General features: G+C 31.2%; 2 protein-coding genes and 1 long non-coding RNA gene across 5 annotated transcripts in view; 2 read left to right on the top strand and 1 right to left on the bottom strand.

Annotated features, from left to right (window-relative positions):
- The window catches only part of LOC125877105 (glucan endo-1,3-beta-glucosidase 12), a 343,740-nt gene that overhangs the window by 79,332 nt on the left and 236,614 nt on the right, over positions 1–27,794 (top strand). The gene's annotated exons all lie outside the window — the stretch shown is intronic.
- On the top strand, positions 5,049–27,296 carry LOC125877113 (GDSL esterase/lipase At2g04570-like). 2 transcript variants are annotated; one of them, XM_049558433.1, is made up of 3 exons: positions 5,049–5,530; positions 7,000–7,489; positions 7,727–8,255. In XM_049558433.1, exons 1-3 carry the CDS (start codon positions 5,147–5,149, stop codon positions 7,921–7,923), a joined length of 1,071 nt encoding a protein of 356 aa, XP_049414390.1. In that variant the 5' UTR covers positions 5,049–5,146; the 3' UTR covers positions 7,924–8,255. The 2 variants fall into 2 exon arrangements, with proteins under 2 accessions (XP_049414390.1, XP_049414391.1); XM_049558434.1 differs by lacking the exons at positions 7,000–7,489; positions 7,727–8,255 and adding exons at positions 26,276–26,765; positions 27,003–27,296 and having other exon boundaries at positions 5,131–5,530.
- Positions 18,591–22,746, bottom strand: LOC125877130 (uncharacterized). Its single transcript, XR_007447572.1, has 3 exons — positions 22,435–22,746; positions 21,250–21,420; positions 18,591–18,808 (listed from the first exon to the last, which is right to left on the bottom strand). It is a non-coding gene; the product is annotated as an uncharacterized LOC125877130 (long non-coding RNA).

Below are 27,794 nucleotides of genomic sequence, written 5' to 3'. Positions count from 1 at the left end.
ATCTATGCCATTACCGTTTAAGAAAAGGCTCATTCATGCCATTATTTTTTAACGGTGGTTTTGCAAAACCATTTTTTACACGTGGCCAATTATAATTCGGCCACGTCAGTATTTTTTTTTATAATAAAAAATCAAATTTTGAACAAACATTTTCCACCGTTAAAAAATAATGGCATGAATGAGCCTTTTCTTAAACGGTAATGGCATAGATGAGCCAAACTTTTAACGGATGACATAAATAAGCCTTTCTGAAAGTTTGATGGCATATTTAAGCCTTTATCAATAACATTTTGTTCGGTTCGATTTATCAATCAGTTCGATTTTTTCACACCCCTACGTCATCATCACAAAAACAAGAAAAGCAAAGAAAGAAATAATTATAACGTCGATACAATTATTAAATATATTTTTTTATTTTCTACTTGATGTCTGATATTTTTATTAAAATCCGATTAAATCTGAATTCGCGCCGAAAAGCACAGGAGGGTAAGCCATTATTATATCTGAATATCCAACTGCCACCTCCATTTCTGCTCAAGTGCAGTAGTGAACTTGTAAAATTAATGACCTCCCTCTTTTCTTTTCGGTGGTTGGTTGGTGCTACCATATTAATTACTAATCAGATGTGACTCTTCTCCCTTTCTCCATCAGACATATATAGTCTACAATCTTAATTATAGGACCCTAAAAATGGATTTGTTTGAGATGGACTTCAAGCTTATTTATTTATAGTTATGTTATCTGAATTAGCTTGTTCTCACCTCAAGTAACTCTAGGAAATATATGTCACAATATTCTATCAATAGCAAGTTTAAAATTTTGAATTTGAGACTTCATGATAAAATATTGTGCTTCTTTAGAAAAGTCATAATCCTTTTACAAAGTCACAATCTTTCGAAAAAGTCACAATCCTTAAGGAAAATCACAACTATTCAGTATAACTTTTTGAAAAAATCACCACTCATCAAAAAAACCACAACCTTCAAAAAAGTCACAATCATTTGAAAAAGTTAGTACTTCAGAATGGTTAGAGTAATTATAGTAATTTATTAACATTCAAGTTAATTAGAGAGTTTATACTTTATAGATATAGGTTAAAGTATTCTAAATAAACTATTGTCCACGTAATCTAAAGTATTATGGGTTATTAGAGTTTGTTTGGGTTCATAGATGATTAAAAGTAATTGATAATCATAAAGTGTTTTAAGTGCTTTTAGGTGTTGAAGTCAATTTTATAAAATAGATAAATGTTGAAAACACTTAAAACTTGGCGTGAATTATAACTTTCGTTTCTGAATTATTGACAGTTTTAAAAATACCTCTCTACTTGACTAACTGGATTCAAATACACGTGCGATCTTGCCACATGAGTGAAATATACCCCTATATTCTTGCAACTTTAGGGTGTTTTCAACACTCCTCTCATCTTTTTATTAAAAGCCCCATACTCTTAGAAGAGTTTGAGACCACTTGTTAAGTCATGTGGCAAATCGGAGTATATTCAAGTCTAGTTGGTCAAGTAGAGGGTGTTATTATTATGATTGTCTCACGCTAAGTTTAGGCATGTTTTCAATACTTTTTTTTTATAAACAAATAATTAGGTATTTAAATAAAAGTGTTGAAACAATATATAAATAGTTAGTTTGCTTTCTAAAAACATGTTGTAAGCACTCTTTTCATGCATGAATCAATATAACTTAAATGGTCATTACGCGTAATTATCATTTAGACAACCTGTTTATATACTTTCTCACTAGTTATAAGTACATGTTGTTTATACTTTACTATCGTGAAGAAATTTGTTGACTTTGAAACGGCAATTTTTCTTCTACATGAATTAAATGGGAAACCACCAACATGGGTTATGGTGCACTGGTGGAAATGCTTCACCCTTAATTAGAGGTTTCGGGTTTGAGCCCTGAGTATGGAGAAAATCCTGTTGGGAGGGCCACCCCCAAATGGACCCTGCAGAGCGCGATCCGGATTTAGTCGGAGCTTCAATGTGGGCTCCGGACACCGGGTGGGAAACCAAAAAAAATAAAATTAAATGGGAACCATAAATCACTTTCAATTTTATATGACATTAAATTCATCCATGTACACGTGGCATTACATGAACCACCAGCAAGACTAAGTTTTCCTATATTGGATCGAACCATAAAATAAAAACATTAATTGGTCCGACATATTTTAAATTTAATTAGTACATTGTTCATGTAAGAATGTTTCCATATTTTATTTTGTTAATATACGTCAATGAATCACGGGGAAAAGATGAAATACGTAAATATTTATTATGATGATGCAAACTTCCGAAAAGAAAGGGCGAGTTTGGTAGGAAGAAAAATATTTTCCGCAAAAGATTTCATAAAAAATAAACGATCATTTATGTAACTTGTTTATTTTTTTTTATATTTACTGAATCATATATTTACCTATTTTTTAAAGAATTAATTGGACCATCCTAAACATAAGAAAATTGAAAATGTTTTCCTCTATATCAATCACAACCCATTATCTGGTTTAATTTTTTTTTAATTTGATATCTAAACTTTCATTACTTAAAAAAACTGTGAATACTGACCTCCAATGAAAGTCGGTATTGTTAAAAAGAATTAAAAAAATTAAAAACTTAAAAAATCGACTACGAAAAATTGGTTTTTATAGAAAAAATACGAGAAAACCAAATATCGACCTCTGGAGGTCGGAATTTTTCTCAAAAAAATAAATACAACAAAAACCGATCTCTTGAAGTCGGTATTGAATTAATGAATAAATAATGATATTTTATTTTATCTCAATTAAATATAAAAAACAAAATAAAGGAATATTTTGAATAAATTTCTTATAGCTTTTCTGGTTAAGAAAAATGAAAAAGAAAAAATCGCGTGAATGAGCAATTCATGTACTCTATCATGTACATGTATGCCACACGTATATATACCTTTCATTTTGCCTTGTATTGTACTAACCAAAACTATGCAAACTGGTATCTTAAATGGCACATGTAATGAAAACAACATGTAAACATAAATGATTACAGAGGCGAAATTCACGTGAGACGTTACTTAAGAGTTTTAACTTTGAATACATCTCTATCTCTCACTTGTATCCTATCGCGATTTGATTAGTACTCATTGGCTATTACTCTCAAGCTTGCTTTCTTGCTTTTTCGGGGACATTGTTGGATAACCACGATGGGGAATAAGCTAATAATATTTATCACTTTCATCATATCAATTATTTTATTGTTCATTATTTTCATTTATTATTTTAATCACGTTTAATAAGCGGTTCAACATTAACAATTTTATTATTTTTTATCATCTTAATTTGTATGTTAAACTACATTTTTTTTTTTATTAAATCCCATCCATACGAATTGAAGCTCACATTGAAATGTGGGATTTTAACCTTGATCCATATTCCATACCTTATTCGATTAAATAAGATAATTTACAAGAGAGGGAGACATAGGGCCACAAAACCTCTCCACAAATATCACCAAAAAAGGAAACATAAAAAACAAGTACCACTAATCCATTATATCTAATACTCCCTCCGTTTAAAAAAGAATGCTCTCCTTTCCTTTTTAATCAGTTTAAAAAAGAATTAAACCTCTTTCGTTTTTTAGTAACACTTTAATTTCAGTTTTCCACGTGACATATTTAAGGCCACAAGATTAAAGGATGTTGTACATTTGACATAACTTTAATTTAGGACCACAAGATTCAAAAGTTTTCTTTATTTTCTTAAACTATGTGCCAAGTCAAACTAGGTAATTCTTTTTTAAACGGAGGGAGTAAGTAGTGTCGTAAGAAAAGATTTATTTTGTCTAATATTCAAATGCTTATTTATATTCAGACGTTTCAATTTTAATGAATACAAATGAGGCTTAAATCATCAATTTGAAAATAAAAAAATAGTTGAATATATTTTGGCCGAATATCTATATGTTGTGTATATAATTAAGTTAATATTGTATTATTTTTATATTTCATACTTGAATATATATCACTATATAACTTTAGCGAAATTCCAATTTTTGCCACAGATAAAGTTGCCAAAATGTCAAGCTAGCATTAGTAAAAGAATCTAACTTCAAATTCCATCTCCAATTTTATTTTTGTATTAACTATCATCCACAAAATACTTCCTCCGTTCATCAGGTTTATTTGTTCAGGCTTAATTTGACACACCTTTAACTTGAGTGTGCAATATAAGTAGACACTTAAATTTGTATAAAATTGAACAAATAGATGCATTTGTCCTATGTGGCGTCCTATATGAAAATTGTGTTCTATGTGGCATCATACATGTATTATGTCACGCTGTGTGTCTAATTGTTCAATTTAATACAAGTTTAATTGTCTTCTTGTACACACTCAAAATTGGAAAGCATATATATCAGCTAAAATAAAATTAAAAAACATATTTATGTATTATGTCGATAACTAAACGTGCACGGATGAAGTAGAAAAACAAAAGACTTCCCTTGTTTCTTTCTTACGTAATAGGGTAATTTAATAATACAAATAATGCATAAAATACATGCTCTCACCGGCTAGTCTGAAAACTTCAAACCTCATGTAATTTGACAACATTTTCTTTTAAGTTTTGGATTAATGCACTGAAATTCGTCACTTATAACTAAAAAATTATTTGGATTAATAACATAGCTAATTAAGTTCATTACTTACATACAAAAAAAATAAAAACAAGATCAAGTCAAAATCATTTCTACGTACACGCCAAGAGATCATTATTAATTTTGGTACCATTATATACATGACATCAAAGTATATATATTCCTAAGCATATATGTAGAATAATCATTTTACTTCTGAAAAGGCTAATTTAAACTTCTCTTTAATAATCCAAGGCAAGCAGTTGGATTCATGAAAATAATTAATTAATACATCTATTTTTGCATGCAATGTCATCATAAAATGACCCTCGTGTAGCTCTTTGTCCTTGTCATGCCTAACAATATTATTTATTACAATACACATTAAAAAAACCCCCACCAAAATTAGTTCATTCGTGACTTTAATTTGCCTCCCCTTTTTTCTAACTACTACCTTTATTTTTCGTACTATATAACAACTCAACTACATAGCACGAAAATAATCAAGTAAAAATTAAAATGGCTCATACTAGTAACACGACGATATCGTCATGTCTCCTTATAATAGTTCAATTATTTTTCATGTTACCTGCTAAAACAAACGCGAAAATTCCAGCGATAATTGTATTCGGTGATTCATCAGTCGATTCGGGAAATAACAACCATATTCAGACGGTTGCTCGGAGCAATTTTATGCCGTACGGACGAGATTTCGCCGGTGGTCGACCGACCGGTCGATTTTCTAACGGTAGAATTACGACTGATTTTATTTCGGAGGCAGCTGGTTTGAAACAAATAGTTCCAGCATATTTGGATCCAGCTTATAATATGTCTGATTTTGCTGTTGGAGTTTGTTTTGCTTCTGCTGGAACTGGATATGATAATGCTACTGCTGATGTTCTGGTAATTATACGATACATTTTTCTTTTTAGTCGATTTTAAAAAAAAATGACATATTGTCTTATTTGAAAAATATTTAATGATTTTATCAATTTTTTTTACTGATGTTGAGTACCATTTATTTGGAAAAAAGTTGACAAATATGTGTTTTTTTATTTTAAGGATAGTTTGGGAAAATTGCAAAATCTTTTCATATTTCTTATACTTCGTACTCAGTTAAGCTACGTAAAATAAATTGATAAGGAGAAAAGAAAGAATATAAACAAAGTGTAGTGCTAAAAGTTATATAGTGAAAAACAAAGTAAATAATAAGTGGCTTAAGCTAAGTTTTATTATAAGCTGATTACACTAGCTTATAAACTACTTTTTAAACGTATTTAGTCGTTTGGTAAACACTCAAAGTTTTATAAGCTAAAAATCTAAAACCAATTTAGACCAACTTTTTTGGCTTAATTTTTAGGTTTTAAGCGTTTTTTGTTTGACCAAATATTTTACTAGTAATATTCTTCCCACAATAGAACTAGATGTATCCCTCTCCTTGATCAAATTTTTGTTGTTCGTTATTCTCCTCGACTCCTTATAATTTGGTATAAATAAGACATATTTGTTATTCTAATAGAAAAAATATTTATCAATATTTTTTAAAATCAAATTCATTAACTATTTATTATCAATTTCAACTCTTAAAAATAATCATGTAAATTTATTTATCTATAAAACTAGTTTCAGCACAAAAAGAACTTTTCAGCTTTTAATACTTGTCACCTACTTTCAACCAACTAATTCATATTAGCTATAAATTACGAATACAAATACTCTTGGTTGCTACTTTTTGGAAAATAATTATAAGCTAGGTCTAAAAAGAATAATATATTACATTCTGTTATTAATTTCTTTAAGTTGACTTGGTCCAATAAGATTGTGTTGGTTGTTTGGGAGTTAATAGTAGTTTGACGTGAGCATAAAAATTTAATTATTAGTAAGAAATAAATAAAGTCTTTTATGACAAGCTATAAATATATGCAAGGCACCAAAACTACCCTTACCTTTAGAGTTAAATGAAAGGTGTTAAGAGTTCACATGTCAATTCCTTATTTGTCTCCCCTATTAAAACATAAATTTTATATCCCAGGTCCCAAAAAGTCATTTACACAAAGAAAATGAAAATGAAAATGTTAAGATAAGTTACTTCTACATACAAATTGGTGTTATATTTTTGACTGATTAAAAGGAAAAAAGTGTAATGTTGTTGTCAAGGTATCCGAAACAGTCTCTTTATCTTCATAGATAAATATACGTGCATACCATTCTCTCTTCCATTTGTGGAGTATCAATGTATGTTGTTGTTGTAAACAAGAAATAAAAAGTGTCACATACAAAGTAACAAATGAAATAGTATTTAATCGTGCATTTTGTGATATTATACTACCATGTTTTATGAGAATTCTCACCCCATGATCCTAAAATTGCAGGGTGTGATACCCTTGTGGAAACAAGTGGAGTACTACAAAGAATACCAAAAGAAACTAAGAGCTTATCTTGGTGATGCAAAGGCAAATGAAGTAATAAGTGAGGCATTATATGCCACAAGCCTTGGAACAAATGACTTCCTTGAAAACTACTACACAATGCCTCAAAGGAGATCTCAATACACTGTTGATCAATTCCAAATATACCTAGTTGGTATTGCCAAGAATTTCATCACAAATTTATACAATCTTGGAGCAAGAAAGATATCACTTGGTGGACTTCCACCAATGGGATGTATGCCATTAGAAAGAACAAGAAATTTGGGAAATGGGAATGAATGTATGGAAAGTTACAATCTTGTGGCTGTGAACTTCAATGAAAAATTGAATGGATTGGTGATGGAGTTGAATAAAGAGCTTCCTGAGATTCAAGTTGTTCTCTCTAATCCTTATGAACCTATGCTACAAATGATCAAAAAACCTTCCTCATATGGTACGTAAAAAAGATTTAAATTATATACACTGAATACATAATTACATACACCAAACTTGTTATAACATGTTATATATCCTTCAACTTACTCATCAATGCTATTTTAAAGTGATCTGATCGTGTAACTGCATATAGAGTTTAAAGAAAAATATGTTATCAGTATACAATATTTTTTTACGTTGTCAGTATATAGAACATAAACTCATAGTACTATCATCTTGTTAATTATTTTGACAGGGTTTGAGGTTGCTTCAATAGCATGTTGCGCGACAGGATTATTTGAGATGGGTTATGCATGTGATCGATACAATCTTTTCACATGTAAAGACGCAAATAAATATATATTTTGGGATGCATTTCATCCAACGGAGAGAACCGATCGTATCATAGCTGATCATGTGGTTAAAACAGCTCTATCAAAGTTTCTAGCATGATTAGTATTTATTACTATAAGTTTGAGATAAATATGTATTAATTTGTATGCTTTGGGTATTTCATAATGTCGTATATAATAAGTAGAGTGTGTAATTATGTGTATAAATTCTTAGATGATCGATGGAGTAACATGTCTAAGAGAAGGATCATGCTTGAAAGGAATAGACGGGCGTTCATTGATTTAATTAATAGTGTATGTAGACGCGGATTTCTAGTTATGTAAACCGGGTGGTGTTGTGTGATTTTCTTTCATCCCTCGTAGGAAGAAGGATATATGTAGTGTGAGAAAATGAGTGCTTTTGGGTGCTAATAAAATTATATTTTCTTGAAATTGTTCTTATGAATAATACTACTAAAATTTCAACAGATAGTAAATTTTGAATCCATAGTTTCAAAAGTATTATACATTTGGAAAATTCTCGAATCCATCGCGCCAAGGTGCATAATATAAAGAACAACAAGGCAAGGATCTCGTCGATTGTCCAACCTCAATAGGTTCTCAATCTACGGATGGCAATGGGGCGGTGGGGTGGACCTATGCGGCTATGCGGAGCGGGGCGGGGCGGGGGCGGGTTAGAATAATATTTTAGAAAATTTAAACGTAACAGGCCAGGGCTAGGCGGTTGCGAGTTACAGAATTCACAAGTCTAAATACAATTATTTCTTTTGAACTAATTTAAGCAAGTTATCTTATTTCTTTGCTTTAATTTCTTTAAATTAGCTTGTTTTATTCTTCTTATCAAATTTTTTCTTAAATTGTTTTGCTCAGTTACTGTAACCTATTCTAAATTTTTTTGATAAAGATTTACAGTACGCTATTTTAAGACTTGCTATGCTATTAAAGCAACATTTGAAAATTTTCATTTGGATCAACAAGATTTTTTTTTTATACACATTTCACTTATTTTATTCATTTAAATTAAAGGAGTTTAATAAATGAATAAGTTTTAACATTGAAAAATGACAATAATTTCTTTTTAAAAACAGCTAGGCAATTTATTTTACAAATGATAGTAAATTATGCGTTTACGCGGGATGAAGTGGGGTGGATCGAGAACAAAAAGATATGCTATGCCGGGGCAGAGTAAGTTAAAATCTTTACGGATTTATCCCGCAACCAAGTTCCAGTTTATCATCTCTATCTCAATTGCAGGCCTACTCAAGCTTACAATGTCGAAGATATCAGCAACAACAGTACCATTTTGCACGGACATACCCATTTAAATTGTCTTTTAGGCTTTACAGCTTTGATATTGCCCTTATGTAAGCCATCCTAGCTCCTTAAGCCTAGGCATCCTCCCAATTTTTAAGCCCCAAAAATTTGAGACCCTAAGATTTTTAATTAATAGTGGACTTTTATGATTTTATTGTCATTTAAATAATATAAAATTTAGATTAAAAAAACATTTAAAAAATTGTTTATTCTTTATATTATACAATATTTTAAAATTTTGAATTAAACTATTTATGTCTTCATGTTAGTAAATATAATTTTGATACAACATCATCTAACAAAATGTATTGCAACAAATGACCAAATATCTTATTAATTTGAAATAATTCTTGCTAATAATATTACTATATAAATTAAAAACATTATGTTTTCAAAGATATTATATTATAAACAAAAAAAATGTGAAAAAAATAAAAAGAAATTATATATGTCTTATTAAAAAAAATGGTAAAATGAAATTGTAGGTTCCAAAATACTATTGAAAAGAAAGGTGAACATCAAAACATTTACCACTAAGCTAGGATCGCTATTTCATGAATGAGATAAGACAAATGGTTTAATACTATTATTGTTGTTACTCGTTCATTTTTCGGACCAAAATATTAACAATACGATAGTTTTAAACACCAAATTAGACATATCAGCACAAGCATAAAATCTTATTAGCTCCTCTTTATGATGCACCATTGATGATTTCAGGAAGGGCAGCTTGATGACACGTTTTGTTTCATCCCATTTCAACTTTCTGTGATTATCTAGTACCAACCCATGAAGCTCATTTTAATAGTTGATTAAAGGAGAGTCGTCTATTCCAATCCAAAAGATGCAAAGTGATGCTCTGAATATTCTTTTTCTAGGAAAGTAGTACTACCTATATAAGTCTTATTAACCGAGAACATCAACTTATATCTCGTTGTAACGATCCTTTTAGTCGTTTTATTAATTTTACACATTTTTTAAAGTTTAACCCTTTTAGTAGCTTTTATAAATAATTTATAAATAATAATGATATAATAATAAAGTGATGATAATGATGATGATAATAATAATAATAATAACAATAATAATAATAATAACAATAATAAAAATAAAAATAAAAGTACTTCGATGGGTACTTTTGAGAAACTTGGTTTCAAGCAGGTGGTTAAAACCACAGAAAAGACTATCACGATTGACAGTGATAATCAGACTTTTAGATTATTATCTGAAAATGATTTAGCCCCTTATAGGGATATTTATCGTTTCATGCATATTGGTCTAGTACAGGTAGCTTTTAAGCCCCTTACTTTGCGTGGTTTGCCGGAAAGTTTTATAGCAGCTTTACGTGACTGTAGAAATCATAATTGGAAGAAGTCTCTTATAGGGACAATTCAAACTAGTCTAGCATATGGACCAGTTTATTTTAATGTTTATCCTAACTTAATGAGTTCTCATCCTGCAAGGAAATCTGTAAGTTAGGATAAGCATTAAAATAAACTGGTCCATATGCTAGACTAGTTTGAATTGTCCCTATAAGAGACTTCTTCCAATTATGATTTCTACCGTCACGTAAAGCTGCTATAAAACTTTTCGATAAGCCACACAAAGTAAGGGGCTTAAAAGCTACATGTACTAGGCCAATATGCATGAAACGATAAATATCCCTATAAGGAGATAAATCATTTCCAGATAATAATCTAAAAGTCTAATTATCATTGTCAATCGTGATAGTCTCTTCTGTGGTTTTAACCACTTGCTTGAAACCAAGTTTCTCAAAAGTACCCATTGAATATATGATTCTAGACGATATTTTCAGAATAGTCCACTTATTAAGTAGATCTAGGTGTTGAGGTATATCATATTCTTCTTTCCTACTGTTTTTAACAGTAGACTTCTTCTTTATGATATTCATTTTTAAAAAAATGTGTTTGAACAGTAGCATTTATAGTTACTATAATTCCATGGCTCTGATACCAAAACGAAGACGAATCGCACATTCAGATTATTAGGAACCTTTACTAACACAGATTTATCCTGGCTATAGTATATAAAAATCCTTACTATCCGGGTCCGCCCTCCACATGGGTAATCCAACGGGTAATCCAACAGATCAATTTAGCGATCTAAAACCCCCTCTCTCTCTTACTCTAAAAACTTTCTTTGTAATATTTTTAAGTCCAATAAGAAGTTTGCAATTCGGTTTGATCTTTTTGAAGCTCGTCCTAAGGTAATAATCTTATTCTTAATATTAATTTTCTTCGTGTATTTAGCCCAATGATGGGCTAAACTGTATGTGTTGAACTGTAGCATACTAAGTTACTATAATAAATGGTGTTAGTTACAATCATAAAAATAGTTTGAGCATTCTGATTAAGGTCATACATAAATTATCCAGGCATAATCATGAAAGATCGTTGAATTGATCTGTTGGATTACCCATGTGAAGGGCGGACCTGGGCGAACCCGAATAGTAAGGATTTTCACATACTATAGTCAGGATAAATCTTGTCACGACCCGGGAGCACCCCCTAGTCGTAACCGGCGTACTCGACCTCGAAGAGGTCTAATACAAGCCACTTAGCATTCATTCATCGCATAGACACTAAAACCATAAGGAATTTAAAACTTTTTTTACCAAGAAAACATTTCATAAAAAAATATAGCATGCGGAAGACTTTCTAGACTTTATACATGATGTCTCAAAACCATCTACTACTTTAGAGTACAAAATTCGGGACTAATCCCATATACAACTTAAACAATACTAAAAAGACATAAAAGAACATATTGGGTATTGTCCTCAAATCTATGAGGACTCACCAAGTTTTCATCTTCAGCACTTAGAAACCTATCAAATAGCCATGACATTTCATCATCTCCAAATCCCTACATTTTAGTCCAAAAAGGGGAAGAAAGGGGTTAGCACAATTAAGTACTAAGTATGGAGACCATGCAAAAACATGTCAAAAAGGACATTTTCAAGGAAGTAAATGCTTTCATATCATTTGATAAAACTTTTCCTTTACAAGTATAAGAGCATAATATAAGTCAACATTAACATATAAGACCATAGCCAAGCATACATATACTCAACATATGTCCATATACAACCCATGCTTAACTTTAAAAGAACATATGTCATTTCATTACCATAGGACCTCTACCTAATATAACCTTAAGACACACTTGAGTGAGACAAGAAGTGACCGCCCATACAACCTCTTCAGGCACACTTAAGTGTTCCCTAAGATTACCTTAGATAAGGACATTTCCTTTACAACATAACATCAATAGACCAACATTCTTTAAGAAACCATTTTGGAGACATTCAAGCACATAAGGGGACTTTCACATAATAGTCGTTAGACTTAGGGAACTCACTTTAGTATCTTCAAAGACTACTCGTGCCATGTGTAGATAGCATCTCATACTACTACATACACGTTGTAGAACCTATCCAATAACTAGAGTGCACATCCCACATGATGGGAATAGGCATAACTGACATAGACCATACTAGCTAGTAATGGGATCCGAAGTCTATCCTACTCCGTGGAGGTTGTTCTATTTGCCAAAGGTAGAACTAGTAAGCAACCCATGTAGGCACATGGTTTAGGGGATGTCCAAGGAAGTTCATTGTGCCCTAGTCTCATACTCAAGTAGGGCCACCATCCTAACCACATCCACTCGGTACTAGCCTAGTTTCCCATAGAGTATTTTCATTCACATATGTACTAGAGAGGGTACCTTTTCTAGTTCAACCAACTCATAGTATCTCTTCCCAAGAATGGCCCAATTTCTTAGTTATGGTCAATCAAGGTTCATAAGGATAGCTCATTTGACTTTCTTAGATAGAGTTTGTTACCATTCCAGTCCATCACTTCTAAGTCTATCATTTCACACAAGAAGGTCATTACCCCTAGGGTTCACCACTTCAAGGTTTAACATTCACATTTAAGAGTCTAGACTTACTCATGAAAAGGGTACCATGCTAGGTCTAGTCTATTCAAGATATAATCTAGAAGTCCTCTTTTATCATTCATAGAAAGGGTACCATGCTTAGGTCTACCGATCCTAGACATTCATTCATTCAAAGAGCTTTCAAGTAACAAGAAAGGACATCTAAGTCTACCGAGCAAGTCACAACATTACCATTTAAGGATACTTCATAATCCAACATCATTTCATATATACATCATGAAAAATCATATTTTAAATCGCAATGCTATACACTTTACATAGAATCATCACAAGATCACATAAACTCATTCACATAATGCCTCCACATATAGCTTCACATAAAACGTTACATATAGCTTCATATAGAACTTTACATATAGCCTCATTTATATATAATAACATAACAATACGACAATACTCATACAATGCCCTTCATGACCACAATCATAATTCCAAAGCAACAAGCAACACTTTCACCAAAGGTGGATCCAACCTAAGAAGCAATTATAACAATATTTGAGATCAAGTCATCTTACCATTCTCCAAAGTCATAACCAATATTACTCATTTCCCTACTAATTCAACATTATTCATAAAATAGATCAACTTACCATCCTTTCCATGTCACAATCATCATCCTTAATTCTCCATAATATCACAATAAAATAACATGGATAATAGTAGAATTTAGCTATACAATACAAGCTAAACATAATCCAATAATCAACATAAGGACCGATTCACTATTTGCCCATTCAAGGCTCAAATCTCATATCCTTCAATTCAACACCAATTCTTCACAATTCAACATATATAATACCATATATGAACAACACATATCATACTAAACACAATTCTATAATCATCTACTCAAAATCAATGCACCCACTTTATGGTGAAATTTGGAGAATTTGAGAAAACATGGGTTCATGGAGATTTCTTTCTAAAAATCATTAATAATCATTAATAACAATATAAATCATTATTTAAAACCTTTTTATGCAAGAACCCATGGTAGAATCGAAATTAGGACTTTAGGGTTTTTGAAGAACTTTGAAAATACTTTGAATTGACTCTTTGATTAAAAATGGAATCAAAGATAAAGAGTCCACATACCTTAACTAAGAATCCCTAAGCAATTTGAGAAAGAACCACCTTAAAATCGTCAAACCCTAGCTCCTAGTTCTTGACCTTCTTCAATGGAGGATTGTAGAGAAAGATATTTGAGAGGAGGTGGGTTTCTTTCTTTATTCTAATTGGAGTGACTTAAATGAAAGAATTTTGGTCAAAAGGGGCTTTATAATTGATAGGAAAGGCAAATAATAATAGGAACTCAAGTTACGAAAATAATTAAGGACCCACAAAGCTAAACTTAAAAGTGTTCACTAAGTCCGTCTAAACTCGTCCTTTTGGACAGTGCTTCACTATTTCGGGCATAACTTTTTACTCCAAGGTCGAAATTGGGCAAACTCGGTGGCGTTGGAAAGAGGACTCAGAGACCTTTAATTGGATAAGTAAAGGTCCACCTAATTCATTTTGACCTAAAAAATATGACCATTTAAAGTTGACTCTTACAACTCACTAGTTCATTTTTAGGGTCGTTACAAATCTATGTTAGTAAAGGTTCCTAATAATCTGAATATGCGATCCATCTTCGTTTTGGTATCAGAGCCAGGTTTATAATCATAACCATGAAGTTTAACGTTTAACATATGAGTTCTCTTATAACAATATTAAGAGATCAAACCATCTTACCATTCTCCAAAGTCATAACCAACATTACTCGTTTCCCTACTAATTCAACATTATTCATAAAATAGGTCAACTTACCATCATTTCCAAGCCACAATCATCATTCTTAATTCTCCATAATATCACAATAGAATAACATAGATAATAATAGAATTTAGCTATACAATACAAGTTAAACATAATCCAATAATCAACATAAAGACCGATTCACTATTTGCCCATTCAAGGCTCAAATCTCATATGTTTCAATTCAACATCAATTCTTCACAATTCAACATATATAATGCCATATATGAACAACTCATACCATACTAAACACAATTCTATAATCATCTACTCAAAATCAATACACCCACTTTATAGTGAAATTTGGAGAATTTGAGAAAACATGGGTTCATCGAGATTTCTTTCTAAAAACCATTAATAATCATTAATAACAATATAAATCATTATTTAAAACCTTTTTATGCAAGAACCCATGCTAGAATCGAAATTAGGATTTTAGGAGTTTTGAAAAACTTTGAAAATACTTTGAATTGGCTCTTTGATTAAAAACGGAATCAAAGATAAATAGTCCACATACCTTAACTAAGAATTCCCAAGCAATTTGAGAAAGAACCACCTTAAAATCGTCAAACCCTAGCTTCTAGTTTTTGACCTTCTTTAATGGAGGATTGTAGAGAAAGATATTTAAGAGGAGGTGAGTTTCTTTCTTTATTCTAATTGGAGTGACTTAAATGAAAGAATTTTGGTCAAAAAGGGGCTTTATAATTGCTAGGAAAGGCAAAGAATAATAGGAACTCAAGTTACAAAAATAATTAATGACCCACAAAGTTAAACTTAAAAGTGTTCACTAAACTCGTCTAAACTCGTTCTTTTGGACGTGCTTCACTATTTCGGGCATAAATTTTTACTCCAAGGTCGGAATTGGGCAAACTCGGTGGCGTTGCAAAGAGGACTCAGAGAACTTTAATTGGATAAGTAAAGGTCCACCTAATTCATTTTGACCTAAAATATATGACCATTTAAAGTTGACCCTTACGACTCACTAGTTCGTTTTTAGGGTCGTTACAAATCTATGTTAGTAAAGGTTCCTAATAATCTGAATGTGCGATCCATTTTCATTTTGGTATCAGAGTCAGGTTTATAATCATAACCATGAAGTTGAACGTTTAACATAAGAGAACTCAATGAGTTCTCTTATAACAATATTAAGAGATCAAGTCATCTTACCATTCTCCAAAGTCATAACAAACATTACTCATTTCCCTCTTAATTCAACATTATTCATAAAATAGGTCAACTTACCATCATTTCCAAGCCACAATCATCATCCTTAATTCTCCATAATATCATAATAGAATAACATGGATAACAGTAGAATTTAGCTATACAATACAAGCTAAACAAAATCCAATAATCAATATAAGGGCCGATTCACTATTTATCCATTCAAGGCTCAAATCTCATATCTTTCAATTCAACACCAATTCTTCACAATTCAACATATATAATACCATATATGAACAACCCATACCATACTAAACACAATTCTATAATCATCTACTCAAAATCAATACACCCATTTTATGGTGAAATTTAGATAATTTGAGAAAACATGGGTTCATGAAGATTTCTTTCTAAAAATCATTAATAATCATTAATAACAATATAAATCACCATTTAAAACCTTTTTATGCAAGAACCCATGGTAGAATCGAAATTAGGACTTTAGGATTTTTGAAGAACTTTGAAAATACTTTGAATTGGCTCTTTGATTAAAAACGGAATCAAAGATAAAGAGTCCACATACCTTAACTAAGAATCCCCAAGCAATTTGAGAAAGAACCACCTTAAAATCGTCAAACCCTAGCTCCTACTTCTTGACCTTCTTCAATGGAGGATTGTAGAGAAAGATATTTGAGAGGAGGTGGGTTTCTTTCTTTATTCTAATTGGAGTGACTTAAATAAAAGAATTTTGGTCAAAAAGGGGTTTTATAATTGCTAGGAAAGGCAAAGAATAGTAAGAACTCAATTTACAAAAATAATTAAGGACCCACAAAGTTAAACTTAAAAGTGTTCACTAAACCTGTCTAAACTCGTCCTTTTGGACAGTGCTTCACTATTTCGGGCATAACTTTTTACTCCAAGGTCGGATTGGGCAAATTCGATGGCGTTGGAAAGAGGACTCAGAGACCTTTATTTGGATAGGTAAAGGTCCACCTAATTCATTTTGACCTAAAATATATGACCATTTAAAGTTGACCCTTACAACTCACTAGTTCGTTTTTAGGGTCGTTACAAATCTATGTTAGTAAAGGTTCCTAATAATCTGAATGTGCGATCCGTCTTCGTTTTGGTATCAGAGCCAGGTTTATAATCATAACCATGAAGTTTAACGTTTAACATATGAGTTCTTTTATAACAATATTAAGAGATCAAGCCATCTTACCATTCTCCAAAGCCATAACCACCATTACTCATTTCCCTACTAATTCAACATTATTCATAAAATAGGTCAACTTACCATCATTTCCAAGCCACAATTACCATCCTTAATTCTCCATAATATCACAATAGAATAGCATAGATAATAGTAGAATTTAGCTATACAATACAAGTTAAACATAATCCAATAATCAACATAAGGACTGATTCACTATTTATCCATTCAAGGCTCAAATCTCATATCTTTCAATTCAACACCAATTCTTCACAATTCAACATATATAATACTATATATGAACAATTCATACCATACTAAACACAATTCTATAATCATCTACTCAAAATCAATACACTCAATTTATGGTGAAATTTAGAGAATTTGAGAAAACATGGGTTCATGGAGATTTCTTTCTAAAAACCATTAATAATCATTAATAGCAATATAAATCATCATTTAAAACCTTTTTATGCAAGAACCCATGCTAGAATCAAAATTAGGACTTTAGGGTTTTTGAAAAACTTTGAAAATACTTTGAATTGGCTCTTTGATTAAAAACGAAATCAAAGATAAAGAGTCATCATACCTTAACTAAGAATCCCCAAGCAATTTGAGAAAGAATCACCTGAAAATCGTCAAACCCTAGCTCCTAGTTTTTTACCTTCTTCAATGGATACTACAAGAAATGTGACTTATTGTGGCAACAAAAGTCACCACAAATACCCCAAAAGTCGCCATTAAAAAGCTTTAGTAGCGACAATTGAGCCGTAGCTAGTACTTCCATAGCTAAAAGTTTTTTGTGACGACAATAGAGAGTCGCCACAATAAATGCCCATCTGTGGCGACATCAGTTGCCACAATACCTCTAATTGTATACCACAAAAAATATTTCTTACACCACATATTTGTCCAAGTCGCTACAAAAGGAAGGATTTAGTGGCGATAAAGTCGCCATAGAACACCTAATGAAAATCAGCAGCAACTTTTTTGTCGCTACTGAAAAGGTCTTTAGTAGCAATTCTTTTGTCGCCGCTAAGAAAGGATTTTTAGTAGCAACTCTTGTCGCCACAAAACAAATAAACTATCAACAACAACTTTCATGTCGCTACTGAAAAATGACTTTTAGTAGTGAAATATGTCGCCACAAAAACGAATATTCCATTTGTGGCAAATTTTACCCTGTTACTAAAGAACAAGTTGCACTACAATATAGTCACTACAAAATATGTCCCCATTAAATGGTATGTATCACCACATCACAAACAAAATAATAGTAAGTTTTCCGTGCAATCAAATTCTCTAAACTTGATATTTAGCTATTAAAAGCAGTAGTATTTTACAAACTGCAAAAGCATCCCCAAGCCGAATATTACAAGTCCATTACTAGAAAGCCAATTGCATAGTACATATTAAATATGTGACATTATATGCATACACACATTTGATGTAAAATCTTTCATTGCACACCTTCAGGCTTATCCTTGGGCAGCCCCATTATTTAAGAACCTTGTTCCTGTTATTAAAAGAAAGACAATCATTTAAATATCTCATAATGTAATGCTAATAATTAAAAAGGATGGTGCAGAGTGATTAAGATTATAAAAAATAATGACTTAATCGTTCACACACTTCTAAAGATAAATTTGAAGAAAACTGAAAATGAATCAAAAGTTATAGTCAGATGAAGAAGCTCACAATACAATACACAAAAAGCACAAGAAATTGAGAGTGGAAGTATGAAGAAAACAAACAAGACATCAAATAATAAATAGTAGCCAATAGCAAGTTCAAGAAGTATCTACCAACTTGGTAATTTGTATATATCATGTAAAGAAGCAAGATCATCATAAATTACAGACATATTAAAAACATAAGATATTGTTTAAAGCTCAACTTCATCCCAAAATAAACTGAGAAATCTACAAGTTATTCATCAAAATCTTGAGATATGAACCTTACCAGGACTAAGCCAACTTGATTTCACTTATTTCTGAAATACTGAAATTGTACAAGTTTAGACAACCTCTTAAAATTTTAAGAAAAACTCAGCCTAACAAGTATTGAATAAAAAGACGACAAAATAACACCTTATGAATTGTAATTCTAACAACAAAGGTATGTAATTTGCAAGGTCTATCTGTGATGCTCAAGGGTTTTCAAAGAATTGAGCTACTATAAGCATGTATTTTTAGATGCTAACTAGCATCTATTCAATTCTCAAGGTTTAGACCACCTAAGAACTCTAATGTTGAGATCCAGAATATGAGTTGTGATGCTTTGCAGTTTGCAACATTTCTCTCAAGTGAACATAAAGGAAGAGGGATAAAGAACCTTTTACTAGATATAGTCGAAAAGAATTATACAATTTTTTAAAGAAAAAGAGTCATTGTTCCACTTTTCAGATTCATACAAAATCTCCAAAGGTGAGAGTTCATATAGTTAATTCATTAGCTAGGTATTTTTCCTACTTTTTTTGCCACATCAAGTTCTTGCAATAAGAAATAGGTGATACTTTCTTTTTCTCATATACATAAACGGTTATGTGAATCCTGGTAGTTTGAGGTATCCGACAGAAGGCTTCTTTTAAAAAATTCTCCATTTTGAAAATCATTAAAAAACTGAGCAAATATAATATAATATTTCAGGTGATTCCTTCAATGTAGTCCCTTCAAAAGAAAGTATTCAAAGTACTTCAGTTCCTCAATTGAAGTTTGGTATCTGCAGATGGGCTTGACTTTTGTATGTCATCAGCTGCCACTAAAAATTTATTGTTTCTATTTGGAGTACTACTGAATGCACTCCATTATTGCAAACTTAAAGGACTATTAGTGCTCCATATAATATAAGAAGGATCACTTTAAATTTATGTTCAAAGATAAAGGATCATTTTGAGCCTTTTCTCATACACCCACTCTAGCTCCCATCTTTTTTTTTAACATAACATTCTTAAACCATATTAGCTAGCTCTGTTTGTGTGTTAACTTAACTTAATATAAGCACTTGGATGCTCAATTTACTAGCTATTCATATATAAGTAGTATATTTGTTGCTTTTAAGACTTTTAACTCTTTTAAGTTCTCAGGTCAGTTTGCAGTTTTTTTCTTTTGTCATGACTACTAATACTACACTTTGTCCTATTAGTGGTTTCATGATGCTTCTTGTGGTTGAGACTTTTTTCACCTTTAAGTTCTCTCTCTTACAAATAATAGGTTCACTAGTTTAGTACCTTCCTCTCTTCATAACATTTTTGGTCTTGCTACTTTGGTTTTAGCCTTAATGCTTTAGAGGGACAAATCCCAAAAGTCAATGGAAATTCAAAAATTTTGAGAGATTTAAACATGGAAAGTAACAATCTTATAGGTTTTGTTCCTCCATACTTCTCAAATGCCACAAAGATGAAAATCATTTATACTAACAAAATCATACAAAATTTGTTGAAAACAAAAACAACAACAACACCATTTGTAAAAATGAAAAGAGGATCAAGAACACTACACTAACAGTTTTTTCATGCTTACTTTATTTCAGAATTTTTTTCAAACACTTTGCATGCGTCATAAAGAAAACCATATTTGAAATAGCAACTCAACAACATATATGGAGCAGGTCACAAAATAATTATCAAATAGTAAGAAAGAAGAATTGTCAAGAAAAGGAGTAGACTCTTAAAGAAGGTGCAAACAAGTACCTATTGCATTCTAGTCATGATAGCAACCATTTGTTCTTGGAACATNAAATGAAAAGAGGATCAAGAACACTACACTAACAGTTTTTTCATGCTTACTTTATTTCAGAATTTTTTTCAAACACTTTGTATGCGTCATAAAGAAAACCATATTTGAAAGAACAACTCAACAACATATATGGAGCAAGTCACAAAATAATTATCAAATAGTAAGAAAGAAGAATTGTCAAGAAAAGGAGTAGACTCTTAAAGAAGGTGCAAACAAGTACCTATTGCATTCTAGTCATGATAGCAACCATTTGCTCTTGGAACATCTTGTCCTGTTTGTAGAGGCCCTTCTCTTGAAATACATGATTATCCTGTCTCTAGAGATACCTCGGTAATCCCTATTGGTTGTATTTTTGGCTGAGACGTGGTTCCCGAACTTCCACGTCCTCAAACTATGATAAAATGTCTTTTAGTTAATTAATTTTTAATGAGATTTAATTGTATAGATATCTTTTAAACTATCAGTGCATAGAATTTAAGCTCTAAATTAATACACTGATGATGAGATCATTATGACAGATTATTCTTGATCCTATATCCTTAAAAAAATACAGAGATAAATAAAGCACACAGATACATACTCACAATTACAAAGGTGAAGAATCTCATCACATATTCAATATTCTATTATATTTACATACTCATATTGAAGATATAAGATTTCACATTAGCTTGATCTAACAACTAATATTTTCTTCCTCATAACCAAAAAAATCCTCAAGAAGGAGGAAAAAACACTAGAGCGACTCTTGAAGAAAAGCTAAAATGAGAAATCTTCTATGTCATCTTCATTATGTTTTTGTTTAGAGAGATTATATTTTTCTTTGAATGTCACAACATTTGGAGAATGAGAAATCTTTCCTGGAAAAACAACAATCAGAGGTGCCACTTTGATCAGTCCATGGCTTCATACCCACAATTATTGTAGCCCTTTTCAAATATGTTGGAGAGAATTGACCTAACATGAAGCTAGTCCAATGAAAGAATTAATCGAGGTGTAGCTGACTAAAATGATGCCACGATAAAAAAAATGGCAAATATGAGAGACACAAACTTCAACAAAGGCAGGGACCTTTGATTCTCTTGATCCAAACCACATTTTTCTGACATTATTTGATGCTTCATTTGTTCATATTCCAACTCACCAAACCAAACAAATCAAGTACAATACAAACAAACCCTTCTCTTGTATCTAAGAGCATTGCAAATAGGGATAACATATGGTGAATCTATAAGAGAACAATTTCTAGCACTCATTATATAAAACTTAACGCTAATACATGAAAAACATCCAAAATCTCATCAATAAAACTATAAAATTTCAGAATATTCACCATGAAAGAGGAATAAATAGTCAAAATAATTAACCTAACTACGAAAGGTAGAAAGAAGTAAAGAAAAATTACCTAAATCCGTTTGCTCAGCATCAGCAACTGAAATACATGATTCTGATTTCCGAATAATCGTCACCTGAGTCCATTTTCTCAGAATCTTAAGGACCCATTGCGTCAGAATCTTAAGGACTCAAGCAAAAATTCATGCTCATTTCTTCAAATTCTCTTTGTGTAGAGTCTATCTACTAGGTCGTAGGGAAATGGAGAGGAGAAATCGCTAGTCGAACTTCACGGGGAAAGGTATGAAGGAGATATGGTTTCCCTGGAATGAAGAACGGGATTTTGGGGGAAATGAGATTTGTGAACCTACCCTAAGGAATTCCTAATGATATTTATTTAACTAATATATATATATATATATATATAGTAGAATAAATGGCTTTACTGTATTATTAAAATGGTTATATTTGTTAAACTACTTCATATATTTGTTGTTAATTATTGTATTTTAGTATAAATTCTACATAATTTTCAAATAATATATGTTAATCCTTTTGTTCAAATTTATGTGACACTAATAAAATTTGGAGAGTCAAACAAATGTTTTACATGTTTTTAAGATATTTTAAGTTGTTAATTATTTTAATTTATTGGAATTTTAAATAATATATGTTATTTTCTCTGTCGCAATTTATGTGGCATGATAAAATTTCGATAGTTAACCAAAATTTTTACATGTTTTAAAGTATTTTAAGTTGGTAATTATTTTAACTTATAGTATTGATTACATCATTTCAAATAATATATGTTACTTTTTCTGTCTCAATTTATGTGGCATGATAGAATTTCGAGAGTTAACCAAATATTTTATATGCGCCTAATAAATATTTTAAGTTGTTAATTATTATAGTTTATAGTACTTTTAAAGCAAATTTTAAATGTATAACATATTAAAAAGGAAAAAAAACAAACAAATTAAAATGAAGAAAATATAAAAATTATAACGATTGGAGCAGACATATCCACACACAGTTAACTAGTGATGACCTTTACTATATTGTAAAATAATGTACTTAAATATTTATGTATTTATTTATCACTAAAAAAATATCAAATATATAAGAATATCTACAATTATTAAAAAATACTTCGAATATAAGATTAAATAATATTACAATATCAAAGAAAATATTAGTAACGACTTAATATGCTGCCACAAAAGCTCCACTTTTCGTGGCGACATAGTTGCCACAAATGATCTGTTGTGGCAACATTTATTTTGTCACCACTAAAAAAAAATCAGCTATATATTATTAAGTAAAGTTTCACATATAAGTGGCGACACAAAAATAGTCGTCACTAATATATCATTTTCTGTGGCGACAATTTTTTTTGCCACTACAACTATCATCTTTTGTAGCGATTATGATGGGTCGCCACTAAAACCTCTAATTTAGTGGCAATAGAATGAGTCGCCACAAAATGTTGTCACAGTAAATACGATTTCTTGTAGTGGGAGGATTGTAGAGAAAGCTATTTGAGAGGAGGTGGGTTTCTTTCTTTATTCTAATTGGAGTGACTTAAATGAAAGAATTTTGGTCAAAAGGGGGTTTTATAATTGCTAGGAAAGGCAAAGAATAATAGGAACTCAACTTAGGAAAAGATTTAAGGACCCACAAAGTTAAACTTAAAAGTGTTCACTAAACCCGTCTAAACTCGTCCTTTTGGACAGTGTTTCACTATTTCGGGCATAACTTTTTACTCCAAGGTCGGAATTGGGCAAACTTGGTGGCGTTGGAAAGAGGACTCAGAGACCTTTATTTGGATAGGTAAATGTCCACCTAATTCATTTTGACCTAAAATATATGACCATTTAAAGTTGACCCTTACAACTCACTAGTTCGTTTTTAGGGTCGTTACAAATCTATGTTAGTAAAAGTTCCTAATAATCTGAATGTGCAATCCGTCTTCGTTTTGGTATCAGAGCCAGGTTTATAATCATAACCATGAAGTTTAACGTTTAACATAAGAGAACTTAATGAGTTCTCATCCTGCAAGGAAATCTGTAAGTTAGGATAAGCACTAAAATAAACCGGTCCATATGCTAGACTAGTTTGAATTGTCCCTATAAGATACTTCTTCCAATTATGATTTCTACCATCACGTAAAGCTGCTATAAAACTTTTCAGTAAACCACGCAAAGTAAGGGGCTTAAAAGCTACCTGTACTAGACCAATATGCATGAAACGATAAATATCCCTATAAGGGGCTAAATCATTTTCAGATAATAATCTAAAAGTCTGATTATCACTGTCAATCGTGATAGTCACTTCTGTAGTAATAATAATAATAATAATAATAATAATAATAATAATAATAATAATAATAATAATAACTATTATTATTATAATAATGATGATGATGATGATGATAATGATAATCATACTACTACTACAACAACTTTGCACGCATAAGTAGAAACGAAAGTTGCGGAAAAAAACGCAGTGAAGAAAGAAGGAAAAAAAAGGGAAAAAGAGAAGAGAAAAATAGGAATTTCATCTCAAAACGTTAAGGTAATGATTCTCATCCTTTATATTACATTTTTATGTAATTATGAACAGATTTTTAGGGTAAAAACATGTAGGATTTGTACTGAATTAAGAAAATATACCACTAGGGTTCTTAGAATAAAATCTTGATTTGGGGTAGAATAACGATCCGTTTCAACTGAAATTTTGCATGTGAGTTTATTTTATCATGGGTGAACATAATTTGAAAGAAAACTTCATATTCGAATTTGGTGGTTCAGGATGACTTTTTGACCCAATTTTTGAGCCAAAACTAAATATAGTAATATGGGTGTCATTAGATTCGAGGATTATATATTTGATAGATTGAAAATGTGTTGAAGCTTTATGAAAGGGAAATAAGCTTTATTCACTTGATTTCTTTTATGTTATTGCATTTCTTTGTTGAACTCGTATATTTGTGATAGTTGAGGTGATTATATATCATATTGATATTTGATTGATTGAGATGCATCATCATCCTCTTTTATTGAAATCATATTATACACATGCATTGACATGAAATTGAGTATAAGTTGGGCACGTGGTAATCGTCCGTGTTGGGGAAGGTGAGATTTTATTATTATAAGTTGGGCACGTGGAGATCGTATGTGNTTTTCAGCTTTTAATACTTGTCACCTACTTTCAACCAACTAATTCATATTAGCTATAAATTACGAATACAAATACTCTTGGTTGCTACTTTTTGGAAAATAATTATAAGCTAGGTCTAAAAAGAATAATATATTACATTCTGTTATTAATTTCTTTAAGTTGACTTAGTCCAATAAGATTGTGTTGGTTGTTTGGGAGTTAATAGTAGTTTGACGTGAGCATAAAAATTTAATTATTAGTAAGAAATAAATAAAGTCTTTTATGACAAGCTATAAATATATGCAAGGCACCAAAACTACCCTTACCTTTAGAGTTAAATGAAAGGTGTTAAGAGTTCACATGTCAATTCCTTATTTGTCTCCCCTATTAAAACATAAATTTTATATCCCAGGTCCCAAAAAGTCATTTACACAAAGAAAATGAAAATGAAAATGTTAAGATAAGTTACTTCTACATACAAATTGGTGTTATATTTTTGACTGATTAAAAGGAAAAAAGTGTAATGTTGTTGTCAAGGTATCCGAAACAGTCTCTTTATCTTCATAGATAAATATACGTGCATACCATTCTCTCTTCCATTTGTGGAGTATCAATGTATGTTGTTGTTGTAAACAAGAAATAAAAAGTGTCACATACAAAGTAACAAATGAAATAGTATTTAATCGTGCATTTTGTGATATTATACTACCATGTTTTATGAGAATTCTCACCCCATGATCCTAAAATTGCAGGGTGTGATACCCTTGTGGAAACAAGTGGAGTACTACAAAGAATACCAAAAGAAACTAAGAGCTTATCTTGGTGATGCAAAGGCAAATGAAGTAATAAGTGAGGCATTATATGCCACAAGCCTTGGAACAAATGACTTCCTTGAAAACTACTACACAATGCCTCAAAGGAGATCTCAATACACTGTTGATCAATTCCAAATATACCTAGTTGGTATTGCCAAGAATTTCATCACAAATTTATACAATCTTGGAGCAAGAAAGATATCACTTGGTGGACTTCCACCAATGGGATGTATGCCATTAGAAAGAACAAGAAATTTGGGAAATGGGAATGAATGTATGGAAAGTTACAATCTTGTGGCTGTGAACTTCAATGAAAAATTGAATGGATTGGTGATGGAGTTGAATAAAGAGCTTCCTGAGATTCAAGTTGTTCTCTCTAATCCTTATGAACCTATGCTACAAATGATCAAAAAACCTTCCTCATATGGTACGTAAAAAAGATTTAAATTATATACACTGAATACATAATTACATACACCAAACTTGTTATAACATGTTATATATCCTTCAACTTACTCATCAATGCTATTTTAAAGTGATCTGATCGTGTAACTGCATATAGAGTTTAAAGAAAAATATGTTATCAGTATACAATATTTTTTTACGTTGTCAGTATATAGAACATAAACTCATAGTACTATCATCTTGTTAATTATTTTGACAGGGTTTGAGGTTGCTTCAATAGCATGTTGCGCGACAGGATTATTTGAGATGGGTTATGCATGTGATCGATACAATCTTTTCACATGTAAAGACGCAAATAAATATATATTTTGGGATGCATTTCATCCAACGGAGAGAACCGATCGTATCATAGCTGATCATGTGGTTAAAACAGCTCTATCAAAGTTTCTAGCATGATTAGTATTTATTACTATAAGTTTGAGATAAATATGTATTAATTTGTATGCTTTGGGTATTTCATAATGTCGTATATAATAAGTAGAGTGTGTAATTATGTGTATAAATTCTTAGATGATCGATGGAGTAACATGTCTAAGAGAAGGATCATGCTTGAAAGGAATAGACGGGCGTTCATTGATTTAATTAATAGTGTATGTAGACGCGGATTTCTAGTTATGTAAACCGGGTGGTGTTGTGTGATTTTCTTTCATCCCTCGTAGGAAGAAGGATATATGTAGTGTGAGAAAATGAGTGCTTTTGGGTGCTAATAAAATTATATTTTCTTGAAATTGTTCTTATGAATAATACTACTAAAATTTCAACAGATAGTAAATTTTGAATCCATAGTTTCAAAAGTATTATACATTTGGAAAATTCTCGAATCCATCGCGCCAAGGTGCATAATATAAAGAACAACAAGGCAAGGATCTCGTCGATTGTCCAACCTCAATAGGTTCTCAATCTACGGATGGCAATGGGGCGGTGGGGTGGACCTATGCGGCTATGCGGAGCGGGGCGGGGCGGGGGCGGGTTAGAATAATATTTTAGAAAA

Source organism: Solanum stenotomum, chromosome 9, assembly GCF_019186545.1.
Source record: "Solanum stenotomum isolate F172 chromosome 9, ASM1918654v1, whole genome shotgun sequence".
Taxonomy (NCBI): domain Eukaryota; kingdom Viridiplantae; phylum Streptophyta; class Magnoliopsida; order Solanales; family Solanaceae; genus Solanum; species Solanum stenotomum.
Note: the sequence above shows the minus strand (reverse complement) of the source record. Positions and strands in the feature narration are given on the sequence as shown.

What these genes read in the sequence shown, in the direction of transcription:
- LOC125877113 (XM_049558434.1), top strand. Translation starts at nt 5,147, where the DNA reads ATGGCTCATACTAGTAACACGACGATATCGTCATGTCTCCTTATAATA. An exon ending in ATGCTACTGCTGATGTTCTG is followed by an intron (nt 5,531 to 26,275) that starts GTAATTATACGA and finishes CTAAAATTGCAG; the next exon opens with GGTGTGATACCCTTGTGGAA. An exon ending in CAAAAAACCTTCCTCATATG is followed by an intron (nt 26,766 to 27,002) that starts GTACGTAAAAAA and finishes TTATTTTGACAG; the next exon opens with GGTTTGAGGTTGCTTCAATA.